The sequence below is a fragment of the Schistocerca serialis genome, chromosome 1, assembly GCF_023864345.2.
Source record: "Schistocerca serialis cubense isolate TAMUIC-IGC-003099 chromosome 1, iqSchSeri2.2, whole genome shotgun sequence".
In the NCBI taxonomy this organism is placed as follows: domain Eukaryota; kingdom Metazoa; phylum Arthropoda; class Insecta; order Orthoptera; family Acrididae; genus Schistocerca; species Schistocerca serialis.
This window is the reverse complement of record NC_064638.1, coordinates 93,550,231-93,564,528: the sequence shown is the minus strand read 5'-3', so window position 1 is coordinate 93,564,528 and position 14,298 is coordinate 93,550,231. Positions and strand designations below refer to the sequence as shown.

The following is a 14,298-nucleotide window of genomic DNA, read 5'->3' as shown; positions in this document are numbered from 1 at the left end:
CTCTCTCTCGCACACTCAAGGTCACCCGCCTTGCGTGGCGCTCACTGTACAGCCCTGGCTACGTCACACGCCTGGCGCAGCAGGCTAAGTCACACAGACATATTTATGTCTGCTTGTGTCTGTATGTGTGGATGGATATGTGCGTGTGTGCGAGTGTATACCTGTCCTTTTTTCCCCCTAAGGTAAGTCTTTCCGCTCCCGGGATTGGAATGACTCCTTACCCTCTCCCTTAAAACCCACTTCCTTTCGTCTTCCCCTCTCCTTCCCTCTTTCCTGATGAGGCAACAGTTTGTTGCGAAAGCTTGAATTTTGTGTGTATGTTTGTGTTTGTTTGTGTGTCTATCGACCTGCCAGCGCTTTCGTTCGGTAAGTCACCTCATCTTTGTTTTTATACATGGATTTTATTGATAATTTATGAGTGGACAATGTTTGAATGCATCCTGTTTAAGCAATTTATTTATAAAGAAGACTAATTGGATTTGAACCCAAGAATGTCAGAAAGTGTTTGAAAACTTAAGAAAGAATCGAATAATCAAAATTTGTTACACAGACCAGATTTTTGCCTATCATTTTGTTACACACAAATAAGACGCATTACGGTTTGGGAGCAGAACTATTACAGGAAATGAAGTTAATGGGGAAATCACACATGACACAACTGTCTTTGCAAGTAGAATGCTGTTAAAACATGAGAAATTTTATGCAGTTACAGAGAAGGAATTGTCAGCTGTTTACTGGGCATTTATTAAATTCAGAACCTATTTGTTGGGTCATAGAATAATTGTATATTCAGACCACAAAGCACTAAGCTGTGTGAATACCTAAGGGACCAAACTGCTGAGGTCATTGGTCCCTCAATTTACACACTACTTAAACTAACTTATGCTAAGAACAACACACACACCCCCATGCCTAAGGGAGGGCTCGACCCTCTGGCAGGAGGGGCCGTGCAATCTGGGATATGGCACCTCACATTACACTACCTACAGGAATGTAGACTATATCGCAAGAGACTTACCAGATGGGGAATATATTTGCAACTATTTAATTATGAAATTAAATATATTAAAGGTTTAGACAATGTTGTGCAGATGCATTGTCAAGGATACCATTGGGTGCAGGTATAAAAAGTTTAATCAGATGAGGAAAAAAGTGTTTAAAACCAGATATATGAAGGGTATACATACTGAGAAAATTAATAGGGTGATGTGCAACAAAATCAGAAGGAACCAAAACCATGATTCAAACTGGAGGTATATAAAAAGTTGTTTAGGCAAAAGAGGTTATGAAAAATTGGAGAGGTATCATAAAGTATACAAAGGAACTCTTTTTGGGAGAACAGATGTGGATTCTAATGATTGGAAGTCATGTCGGCTGGCAGAAGGAGCTGGACAGTTAATTAAATATATACATGAAAGTGATAGACACTGAAAAAGGGACAGGTATACACTCGCACACACACACACACATCCATCTGCACATATACATACACAATTACATATGTCTGCTTGTGTCTGTATATGTGTGGATGGATATGTGTGTGTGTGCGAGTGTATACCTGTCCCTTTTTCCACCTAAGGTAAGTCTTTCCGCTCCCAGGGTTGGAATGACTCCTTACCCTCTAGCTTAAAACCCACATCCTTTCGTCTTTCCCTCTCCTTCCCTCTTTCCTGATGAAGCAACCATGGGTTGCGAAAGCTTGAAATTTGTGTGTGTGTTTGTGTGTTTTTTATTGTCTCCTATCAACATACCAACGCTTTTGTTTGGTAAGTTACAGTATCTTTATTTTTAAATGTAAGTAGTTTGTCACTCTACATCCTAAACTTCTACAGATCGCCAAATGGGTGCATACACACTTCCACTGAAAACTAAGCAAAAGCTGTGCACTTATACCACTAAGTGACCTAAACATACACACATTCCATGATTCCAGAGACAGTAGTGAACTTCTTAAATATATGGCTTACACAATGCAGCCTCAAATCCAACATGTACAACTGCAAACACCTATCAATAAATAGATCACATATTCACAAATCTATGTGACTTTCAGTATAAAACTGAAATCACAGAAACAGCTGTCAGACCATAAGGCAATCAAAATATGCTTAAATTGTATCACCACAAAAGAAAAGATGCAAAGAAATGCGAAAAATGAAGCCTAAATGAACATAACTTTACAGCCCTTAGATTTAAGTTTGAGAAAGAAGGATGGGAAATGCTGGAAAAGATTATTTACTGGATATTGAAACTATAAATTTTATAAATACCTTTTCCTACTATCTCAACATAACATGCCCAGTAAAAGTGACTAATTCCAAAAGTCCATAAAAATGAAGTTGTGTAACAAAAAGTATTTTGATGTCTAGGAACAACAGAAAAATGTTTCAGAGGATCTACAAAACTAGCAATGATGAAATCTTTAAAGAGTATTACAGAAAATACAAAACAATGTATGCCCCCTAATGCACTATAAGTTGATTAATTTAGCCACAGGAGGGCATAAACTAAAAGAAAAAACAAATACTAAATATAACAACACATTGAAAGCATTTATGAGCCCAAATAAATAACCACTGAGTTGTTTCCAGTGAAAGCAGAAACAAGACAGATAATAAAAAACCTAAAACAAACAAAATCACATGGCACTGATAGATTATCATCTATAGAAATTAAATACTGTATATAGGAACTCAAGAAATCTCTTACACAACTCAGTAACACACAATTCCTGAAGGAATTTTTTAAAATTGCTTAAAGAAGCACTGATAAAACCAGTTCATAGAAAGGGAAAAAGAATATAGACCAGAACATTATAGATCTATAGTTATATAAAAGTATTTGAATGAGCTTATGCACAAAGACTAATTGCATTTACGATGAAATATGAATTAAACAATGAGAACCAGTTTGTCTTCCAGAAAGACAAATGCACCACAGATGCAGCCATAAATCCTATCATGACTATAACCAACTTAGACTCTAAAAGGCAATGTGTATGAGTATTTATGGATCTAATAAAAGCATCTGATTGTGTAGAGTACCAAATTTTAGTAGAAATGTTAGGACTATATAGCATAAGAGGGAAGCAGCAGAGTGGATGCTATTTTAAACTGACAAACATAAGACAAATATAGAACCACAAAAATGACACAAGAGAAAATAAGATCTGAGGCAATGACTCTGCACTTCTATGTACCACATGGATCAGTTCTTGGCCCGTTGCTTTTCATTGTATACGCAAATCAGACCCCAAACATTAAATTATGGTAAAATAGTTACTTTAGCCGATGACAAAATTCTATTGTTCATGGACAAAGACACAGAAAATATAGAAATAAAAGCCAGATTAGAAATAAATAATGCTATTCAAAGATTTACTGAATTAAATTTGCATAAAAATATTACTAAAATTCTTTGTCTAAATTTCAAACTAAACAGCCTTCACAGTGAAGACATCAACATTCACATAGATGGGTGCAAAGTTGAAAATTTCAAGTACACTAAATTTGTTGGAATAATAATCAATGAAAATATAAACTGGGATTAACACACTGAATATATAAGTCAGAAAATCATCTTAAAACCATTTGTACTGCCCAAACTCAGCTACCCAAAAGCCACAAATACAGTTGTTGTTGTTGTGGTCCTCAGTCCTGAGACTGGTTTGATGCAGCTCTCCATGCTACTCTATCCTGTGCAAGCTTCTTCATATCCCAGTACCTACTGCAACCTACATCCTTCTGAATCTGCTTAGTGTATTGATCTCTTGGTCTCCCTCTACGATTTTTACCCTCCACACTGCCCTCCAATGCTAAATTTGTGATCCCTTGATGCCTCAAAACATGTCCTACCAACCGATCCCTTCTTCTAGTCAAGTTGTGCCACAAACTTCTCTTCTCCCCTATCCTATTCAATACCTCCTCATTAGTTACGTGATCTACGCACCTTATCTTCAGCATTCTTCTGTAGCACCACATTTTGAAAGCTTCTATTCTCTTCTTGTCCAAACTGGTTATCGTCCATGTTTCACTTCCATACATGGCTACACTCCATACAAATACTTTCAGAAACGACTTACTGACACTTAAATCTATACTCGATGTTAACAAATTTCTCTTCTTCAGAAACAATTTCCTTGCCATTGCCAGTCTACATTTTATATCCTCTCTACTTCGACCATCAGCAGTTATTTTACTCCCTAAATAGCAAAACTCCTTTACTACTTTAAGTGTCTCATTTCCTAATCTAATACCCTCAGCATCACCCGATTTAATTTGACTACATTCCATTATCCTTGTTTTGCTTTTGTTGATGTTCATCTTATATCCTCCTTTCAAGACACTGTCCATTCCGTTCAACTGCTCTTCCAAGTCCTTTGCTGTCTCTGACAGAAATACAATGTCATCGGCAAACCTCAAAGTTTTTACTTCTTCTCCATGAATTTTAATACCTACTCCGAATTTTTCTTTTGTTTCCTTTACTGCTTGCTCGATATACAGATTGAATAACATCGGGGAGAGGCTACAACCCTGTCTCACTCCTTTCCCAACCACTGCTTCCCTTTCATGCCCCTCGACTCTTATAACTGCCATCTGGTTTCTGTACAAATTGTAAATAGCCTTTCGCTCCCTGTATTTTACCCCTGCCACCTTCAGAATTTGAAAGAGAGTATTCCAGTTAACGTTGTCAAAAGCTTTCTCTAAGTCTACAAATGCTAGAAATGTAGGTTTGCCTTTTCTTAATCTTTCTTCTAAGATAAGTCGTAAGGTTAGTATTGCCTCACGTGTTCCAACATTTCTACGGAATCCAAACTGATCCTCCCCGAGGTCCGCTTCTACCAGTTTTTCCATTTGTCTGTAAAGAATTCGCGTTAGTATTTTGCAGCTGTGACATATTAAACTGATAGTTCTGTAATTTTCACATCTGTCAACACCTGCTTTCTTTGGGATTGGAATTATTATATTCTTCTTGAAGTCTGTGGGTATTTCGCCTGTCCCATACATCTTGCTCACCAGATGGTAGAGTTTTGTCATGACTGGCTCTCCCAAGGCCATCAGTAGTTCTAATGGAATGTTGTCTACTCCCGGGGCCATGTTTCGACTCAGGTCTTTCAGTGCTCTGTCAAACTCTTCACGCAGTATCTTATCTCACATTTCATCTTCATCTACATCCTCTTCCATTTCCATAATATTGTCCTCAAGTACATCGCCCTTGTATAAACCCTCTACATACTCCTTCCACCTTTCTGCCTTCCTTTCTTTGCTTAGAACTGGGTTGCCATCTGAGCTCTTGATATTCATACAAGTGATTCTCTTCTCTCCAAAGGCCTCTTTAATTTTCGTGTAGGCAGTATCTATCTTACCCCTAGTGAGACAAGCCTCTACATCCTTAAATTTGTACTCTAGCCATCCCTGGTTAGCCATTTTGCACTTCCTGTCAATCTCATTTTTGAGACGTTTGTATTCCTTTTTGCCTGCTTCATTTACTGCATTTTTATATTTTCTCCTTTCATCAATTAAATTCAATATTTCTTCTGTTACCCAAGGATTTCTATTAGCCCTCGTCTTTTTACCTACTTGATCCTCTGCTACCTTCACTACTTCATCCCTCAGAGCTACCCATTCTTCTTCTACTGTATTTCTTTCCCCCATTCCTGTCAATTGTTCCCTTATGCTCTCCCTGAAACTCTCTACAACCTCTGGTTCTCTCAGTTTATCTAAGTCCCATCTCCTTAAATTCCCGCCTTTTTGCAGTTTCTTCAGCTTCAATCTGCAGTTCATAACCAATAGATTGTGGTCAGAATCCACATCTGCCCCTGGAAATGTCTTACAATTTAAAACCTGGTTCCTAAATCTCTGTCTTACCATTATGTAATCTATCTGATACCTTTTAGTATCTCCAGGATTCTTCCAGGTATACAACCTTCTTTCATGATTCTTGAACCAAGTGTTAGCTATAATTAACTTATGCTCTGTGCAAAATTTTACCAGATGGCTTCCTCTTTCATTTATCTCCCCCAATCCATATTCACCCACTATGTTTCCTTCTCTCCCTTTTCCTACTCTCAAATTCCAGTCACCCATGACTATTAAATTTTCATCTCCCTTCACTACCTGAATAATTTCTTTTATCTCGTCATACATTTCATCAATTTCTTCATCATCTGCAGAGCTAGTTGGCATATAAACTTGTACTACTGTAGTAAGCATGGGCTTTGTGTCTATCTTGGCCACAATAATGCGTTCACTATGCTGTTTGTAGTAGCTAACCCGCACTCCTATTTTTTTTATTCATTATTCATTATTAAACCTACTCCTGCATTACCCTTATTTGATTTTGTATTTATAACCCTATAATCACCTGACCAAAAGTCTTGTTCCTCCTGCCACCGAACTTCACTAATTCCCACTACATCTAACTTCAACCTATCCATTTCCCTTTTTAAATTTTCTAACCTACCTGCCCGATTAAGGGATCTGACATTCCACGCTCCGATCCGCAGAATGCCAGTTTTCTTTCTCCTGATAATGACGTCCTCTTGAGTAGTCCCCACCCGGAGATCCGAATGGGGGACTATTTTACCTCCGGAATATTTTACCCAAGAGGACGCCATCATCATTTAATCATACAGTAAAGCTGCATGTCCTTGGGAAAAATTACAGCTGTAGTTTCCCTTGCTTTCAGCCATTTGCAGTACCAGCACAGCAAGGCCGTTTTGGTTAATGTTACAAGGCCAGATCAGTCAATCATCCAGACTGTTGCCCCTACAACTACTGAAAAGGCTGCTGCCCCTCTTCAGGAACCACATGTTTGTCTGGCCTCTCAACAGATACCCCTCCATTGTGGTTGCACCTATAATACGGCCATCTGTATCGCTGAGGCACGCAAGCCGCCCCACCAACGGCAAGGTCCATGGTTCATGGGGGGACAAATACAGTATTATGAAAATACAGTATTATGAAAATATTGTGAAAAGGATAGTTGCTACTCACCATATAGAGCAGATGCTAACTCACAGATAGGCGCAACAGAATGACTATCATCAAATGAGATTTTGGCCAATGAGGCCTTTGTCAGAGAGAGAAAACACACACACACACACATCATGATCGCAGTCTCTGGCTGCTGTGAATTCAGCAGCCAAGACTGCAGTCATGCGTATGTGAGCTGCATTTGCATGAGAGAGAGAGAGAGAGAGAGAGAGAGAGAGAGAGAGAGAGAGAGAGAGAGAGAGAGAGAGTTCTATCTCTGATGAAGGCCTTCTTGACTGAAAGATCAATTTCTTACTGTCTTTTTGTTGTGACTATATGCAACTCAGCATCTCTGCTACACAGTGAGTAGAAACTATCCTTTTTGTAGTAATGTTACAGTCCATCCTGGGTTTTCCATTGTTGAAATATTGTGAAAATGATATACTAAGTACTACTCTTTTCAACAGGAAGTTAGGGCATAGTTTTATGGGGAGGCACCTCCAAACCAAACATTAATGAGTTATTCAAATTACAAAAAGGAGCAATAAGAATGATAGCCAACCTTAAATGGAGAGAATCATGTAGGCCAACATTTAAAGCTATTTATGATCATAACACTATGGAACATACATGATCTGTCCAGAAAATTCCAGAACATTCTTAATTTTGCATCAATAGTGTGTTGGAGTGAAATGTGGTTGGAATCCCTGCACACATCAGTTTTTAATGTGTAACCACTGTAAGTTCCATTGTCATATGCTGTTACTCATTGTTCAGTGCTGTATTGAGTAGAATGTTGTGTCACACAGTCTGTGAATTTTGAGATGGTAGAGGTAGAGAAGCAAGGCATCTGCATTAAATTCTGTGTGAAACTCAAGAAAACTGTTATGTCTAAGGACTTCATTCAGTTCAGAATAACATACTATGTTCTGTTTGCTAGTAATTCTTCAAGCCACTCACATGACTTGTTCATCAAGTGCCAGTATGAAACTGTATTGAACAGGAAGTATTTCCCATAGCCACATGGGTCACACAGACATGCTGTTATCAGTGTTCAACTGCATGCACTCCTGGTGGCAATTTTGGGACAAGAGGCATTTTCCCAGGCCACAATTGAAGGTCAGGGTTCTTTGCAGCAACAATCTGGGATGTTATCTGATAGTCCACCTATAGTAGATGTTTTCTACTAGTTTTTTGGGCCTGGACATGGTGTCCTACTACTGCTAGAATTCAGGTACTCCTGATGATGGGGCTAAGCACCCATAACTGTGGTAGTGTATAGCAGCTTCTGTCATGCAAGACTTCATTACGTGTTTTACACGTGTATTGGATTTGTTTACCATGAACATACTGCACAACAGTTGTGGATGTCCCTCAAATAAAAATTTATATATGAAAGGTCTTAGCTGGCATTAAAGCATTTACTGATAGTAGCACAAACAGAATTTGAACAATTAGCATGTTCAATCCCAAATTAACATTTATGAAATAAGAGTTGTCTGTAAAGCATATAGAGAGTTCTTACATGAATATGCAGTTGTCCTACTGTATAAGGATATTTAAAATAACCCTTGGTAGCAAAATAATATCATTGAACACATTATATATAACTTTACTTCCATGGACATGTATTATTTAGCAATAATCAAAATTCCTGGATGGAGCAATAAGTAAAATAAGGAAAAGACAACCTCTCACCTACAGAAGATCAATGGATGGAGCACAGAAACACACAATAACCGCAGTATTCACACTATCTTTCATGCTCTAGCCCTTTTGACTGAAAATATGTACATTCACATGCACAACAAATGACATAAGTGGAAATACTATAGGACTAATTATAATAACTACAAAAAATGTAAGAATCTATGTGTTTTATTTAAAAAGAACAATTGTATCAACCACTGGTGACATCCATACAATGTACATTGTACAACAGAAGAATAAATAAATAAATAAATAAAAATTCCTTAATGTGGCATACCTCAAAAGAGCTGCTGACACAGTACTCTTTAAGATGTAGAGTACAAGATTTGATTCTGTTTTGTCAGTCTATTACCAATTCATTCATTTTAAAAGTTTGGCAGTGATATGGTGCCTACAGAGTGTGTCTGATAAGTGTTTGTTATTTCTGTAAGATGTCCTGATAAGTGCAGAAATAATATTTAACTTCTCACAAACTTACATTGACAGTAAAAGATACCTGTAATCAGATGAGACAACAAACAAAACTTTATAACTCGATCCCCTTTCAACTTACATAGAGCCGCTTTCTGCTTCACATGTCTGAATATAAATGCAGCATGATGGCAGAGCTGCAATGAGTGGTGCAGAAGGGTTGGTCTTTATGTTGAAGGATGCAACTGGTTCAAAGGGCAATGCTCTATTCTGTGTTGTATTAGCTTTATCTTAATTTCTGGAAAATATGTTATTAATTTAAAATCTGCAAGATGTTATTCACTATGTGCATAATCTTTTGCCAATATGATATGTGAAATCCATTCTGTGCATCTATTATTTCATGTACACAAATGCTTACCTGTTCTCATGCTCAGTACATCTGATGTCTTATTTTCTTGTCAGCAAACATGAAAAAAGTGTATTTAATGTTCCAGATCATACTAACAGTTACAAATGGATTATGAGCTGAGTGGAGGGCATGCAATGAAATCAAGAGAAAATTTTTTCTTCTGAATAGTTCTCACATGCTTGACTGGTCTAGCACCTTTGACTCCCACCCCCACGCCGCCTTCCCCATATATCTTAGATGAATAAGTAATTGCAGGACACAAATTGTTTATGCCCAACATTCATAACCGAGCTGCTATTGTTAAAACTCTTAAAAACCAGCTGAATTGAAAGAGGAAATTTTATGTGACAAGATGCACATTATCTGAACTTCTGGCAAATGTGTCTACTTTTCTACTTTTCTCTTCCATAGTATATTTTTCCACATGGGGAATATTTCTTCTTCTTCCAGTTCTGAAAAGTTATGCAGGTTCTGCAATTGTTTGGGAAGTAATCTCATAGGTTACTTGTGGTCATAATAAAAGTAAAGACAATTGACAGTGATGTTCACTATATTTACAATATTGATTTGATGAGCATAAAGATCCTGAGATCCTGTAGCATATTTTCTGTGGTCTCTGCACTTGCAAGATGTCCAATTAATGGCTCTTGAGACTCCACTAGCATATATATGGAAACTGTAACCATTTTTTGTTACGTCTGGATGGAGGATATCACTGGATGACCTCCATGGGGCCATTTCAAAATGACTTTGTTGTATGTAGGGAAGTATCATTGACAGAAAATTGTAGGACTTATACACAATAAAGTAGATCCAGGGAACAGTCATATATTTTGTTATTAGCTCCTTTAGTATTATTAATATTCTACTTTGTATGTTGCCTGTAATGTTTGTTGTGTGTATGAATCTTTGCTAAATTACATCAATATCTACTACTTAGGATTGCAATGCAAACTGTATTTTTTCTTGTAAATACCTAACCATGTCCAATATCCTTGTATATATTCTATACTTATAGGATTTGAAGGACTAAATAAATAAAAAAAGTAAGTGCGAAAACAACATGTAAGGACCCAGTCAAATTCAGCGGCATATTTTACAAAAAGTTACTATACATCATGGGGTGGTTCACTGTTAATATTTAAAGAACATATACTCCAGGAAGAGTTAAGGAACATACTACCACTTCTTAACATATCATGTGAAATGAACATTACAGTAAGATCAGATAAATACGTTCTCATACAGAGGTTCACCAACAGCCATTCTTCCTGAACGTCATTGGTGAATGGAACAAAAAAATGATGAAAATGATAGTGGCATAAAGAATACCTGCTCCTACACATAATGAAGTGGTTTTAGCAGTATAAATGTAGAGTGAAGGCAGTAAATACACTTAACATCACTGCTCGTACCTGCCACTAAAACATGGTTATTTTAGTCCCTGAGATATGGGACAAAAAGACTTAATCATAACTCTAATAATGCTCAGAAATATATTACGTGGTAAATATGACAGGATAGTTATAAACTGATATGTATGGATGAAAATTAGCAGTGTCTTGCATGCTGATATTATGGTGAAAAACTGGACAACTGTGAATAGGGCTTGAGTTCTGAGAGTTCTGCACAAACTTATATATGTATACAGATAATAAATCTAAAAACAAAGATGATGTAACTTAACAAACGAAAGAATTGGTATGTTGATAGACACACAAACAAACACACACACAATATTCAAGCTTTTGCAACTCACGGTTGCTTCATCAGGAAAGAGGGAAGGAGAGGAAAAGACGAAAGGATGTGGGTTTTAAGGGAGAGGGTAAGGAGTTATTCCAATCCCGGGAGCGGAAAGACTTACCTTAGGGGGATAAAATATCAGGTATACACTCGCACACACACACACACACACACACACACACACACACACACACACACACACACACACACACATCCATCCGCACATATATAGACACAAGCAGACATATGTCATATGTCCGCTTGTGTCTCTACATGTGCGGATGGATATGTGTGTGTGCGTGCAAGTGTATACCTGTCCTTTGCCCCCTAAGGTAAGTCTTTCTGCTCTCGGGATTGGAATGACTCCTTACCCTCTCCCTTAAAACCCACATCCTTTCGTCTTTCCCTCTCCTTCCATCTTTCCTGATGAAGCAACCGTGGGTTGCGAAAGCTTGAATTTTGTGTGTGTGTTTGTGTTTATTTGTGTGTCTATTAACACACCAACGCTTTCGTTTGGTAAGTTACATCATCTTTGTTTTTAGATATATTTTTCCCACGTGGAATGTTTCCCTCTATTATATTCATATATAGATAAAATAATGATAATTTTACGTGGCTCTGCAGCCTGGTGCAGGTCTTTCTATTGGATGCCACTTTGGCAACAATTATGTCCCTAACCCATCTCAGTTATCCAACTAGGGAAATGTGACATACCGTTTAATGTTGTATCTGAACCATGTTGTTCCTTGTGACTCCTCAGATTGTTCAGATGTGATGACTAGCTTAACAACAAAGAGTGAAAAATCTGTCATCTGATTGAGATTTGATCCCTTCATGCCTCAGTTTCCTGGCACGATTTACTGCTAGGCCATCAGGCCCTCAACATGTATACTAATACTTTACCCGTAGGTTTTGATGACTGAGTTTGTAAGTACCACAATAAGTGACATGGCAGCCATATCTTTTGATTGCAGTGACTTAGAAGCTTAAACTTTTTACATTGCCAAGGGAGTCTAGACATTAGTACCTAACATGAATTTCAACTTCATTCATCTACCAATTCCTGAAAAAAAAGGGGATTTTAACAGTTGGAAAAAAAAAAAAAAAAACAGACTGACAAACCTTTTGACAGATGAACAACAAGGTGATCCTATAAAGGTTCCATTTTTACTGACTGATGCATGGAACTATAAAAAACAGTTAAATCATAAATATACACTATTTTATGGAAGAAAAAATTAATGCAAGAAAAAGAAGGTACAAGTAACTAAAAATGCTTCTAATATGGGACACAGTTGCAACAAATGCTAAACTACATATAATGTCAAAAATAATTACTAATTAAAAGTATGCCTACCTGTACAGCCCAATACAAAGCATGCCATATGACTTCAGTGCAGCTACAAACAGGTCACCATACTTTCCAGTCTCACCATACTGAGCTAGAGGTCCATCATACAATGATATCTGACCCACTCTGCACCTATCTCTGTTTGATAAACTGTCTGCAGTACTGCAAATGTGAAAATAATTAAGAAGCTTAAATTAGCATACAGTGCTGAAAAGAATTTAACACTAATTTTTGTTATTTATTTCCATTTTTACTTAGCGAATACAATAATTTTGAAGTGAAAAGATCAAAAGTAATGCATATAAATACCTGTAACCTCCCCTCAGGCCTGCACCTTCTGCCAGAATAAGCTCCAACTCAGGAGTAGCACCACCAGTTATTAGTGAACGGATGAGTGTCAGTGCATTCTGGTTGAAATATGTCTAAAAATCCAAACAAGATTATCTGTTTAACAGAGTGTATATTGATATAGTGGGCAAATTTAAATTAACAAATGAAATGTGTTAAGATCTCTCTCCTCAGCAACTTAGATATTATGGCCCATATATTGTGGTAAAAAAAATTGTACTAATAATTTTACAAAAATCACATGTTAGAAGGCTTGGAATGTTATCGTTGAGCATTCAGCACACTGAAAGTGAGAGAGGGTAATATGAAATTTCAGTACAATAACCCTACTGAAGAAGAAATAGAAGAAACTTTCACTTACGAAAATTATAAAATTATGAAAAGAATTGCTTCCCAGACTGTCCTTCTGGAGGTGAAATATTAAGTGCTGCTGATAAGCATAAGACACAATCCAAACTTTGGACATAATTGATAATAGTATAAAGAAAAAGAATTCCATAAAACATTAAGAAAAAGAAATTACACTGCCAGTGAAACTCCCACTATTAAAAAGTAATTGGCATGGGACAAAGGAGAAAAAGTAGCTTGTTAGGAAGGTTTTGTAAAAATGTTTCATATGTAATGGAGAAAACCATCACTGCTCATCCTCCAACAAATTTCAGGCTCGAAGCCAGTTGCCATCAATACATTTCATGATATTTCACACTGGAACCTGCCACTTTTCCTCAGGCATTGAAGACCGACAAAGATATCCTCCATTCTGCAATGAATAACATGCTGTGGGTATTATGCACATGCATCAAAATCAAGTTGACAGATGGACCACACTACCTGGCGGCAGTGTCGTCACTGATGGAACCACAGAACTCAGTTTGCCACTGTATTACTGCTCACCACAGTCATCAGCAGAGTCTGTCATCTACAATTAGAGCAAATCGTGAAGATGATGGGGGTTCCAAGTACTGTCCAATGGCTAGCCACTATCGTGATTCATCAGATTGTCTGTCAAGTTTATTTCCATAGATTCTTTAACAAAGGAGTCCCAAAAAGACATTACTGTGGGCCAGAATCATTGTTTTATCAGATTCCATCAAATGTCTAATGGAATTATAATGCCTTTTTTTTTCCCCCCCCCACAGTGCTTGTGGACTGACCTACATAAGCCATACAAAATTGGCAAAGTATTTTGTAAATTTTGGCCCTCTACAATAACAATTCATCCTTTAATGATCCTACAAGGTCTGCAATGTCAAGTGGGGGATGGAAAACCATTTTCACTTGAAATCTATGGAGGATTCTTGTTATCTTTAATAAAATAATGCCCATAAAAGGAAGAAAAGTTAAAGATT

General features: G+C 37.3%; 1 protein-coding gene across 1 annotated transcript in view; it reads right to left on the bottom strand.

The window, feature by feature from the left end:
- LOC126462459 (calcium-activated potassium channel slowpoke) overlaps positions 1 to 14,298 on the bottom strand; it is a 915,336-nt gene that overhangs the window by 50,546 nt on the left and 850,492 nt on the right. Inside the window, exons 26-27 of the mRNA XM_050096074.1 lie at positions 12,911 to 13,023; positions 12,608 to 12,763 (exon numbers count right to left, since the gene is read on the bottom strand). Coding sequence (XP_049952031.1) covers positions 12,608 to 12,763; positions 12,911 to 13,023 — 269 coding nt within the window. The remainder of the gene's footprint in view (positions 1 to 12,607; positions 12,764 to 12,910; positions 13,024 to 14,298) is intronic.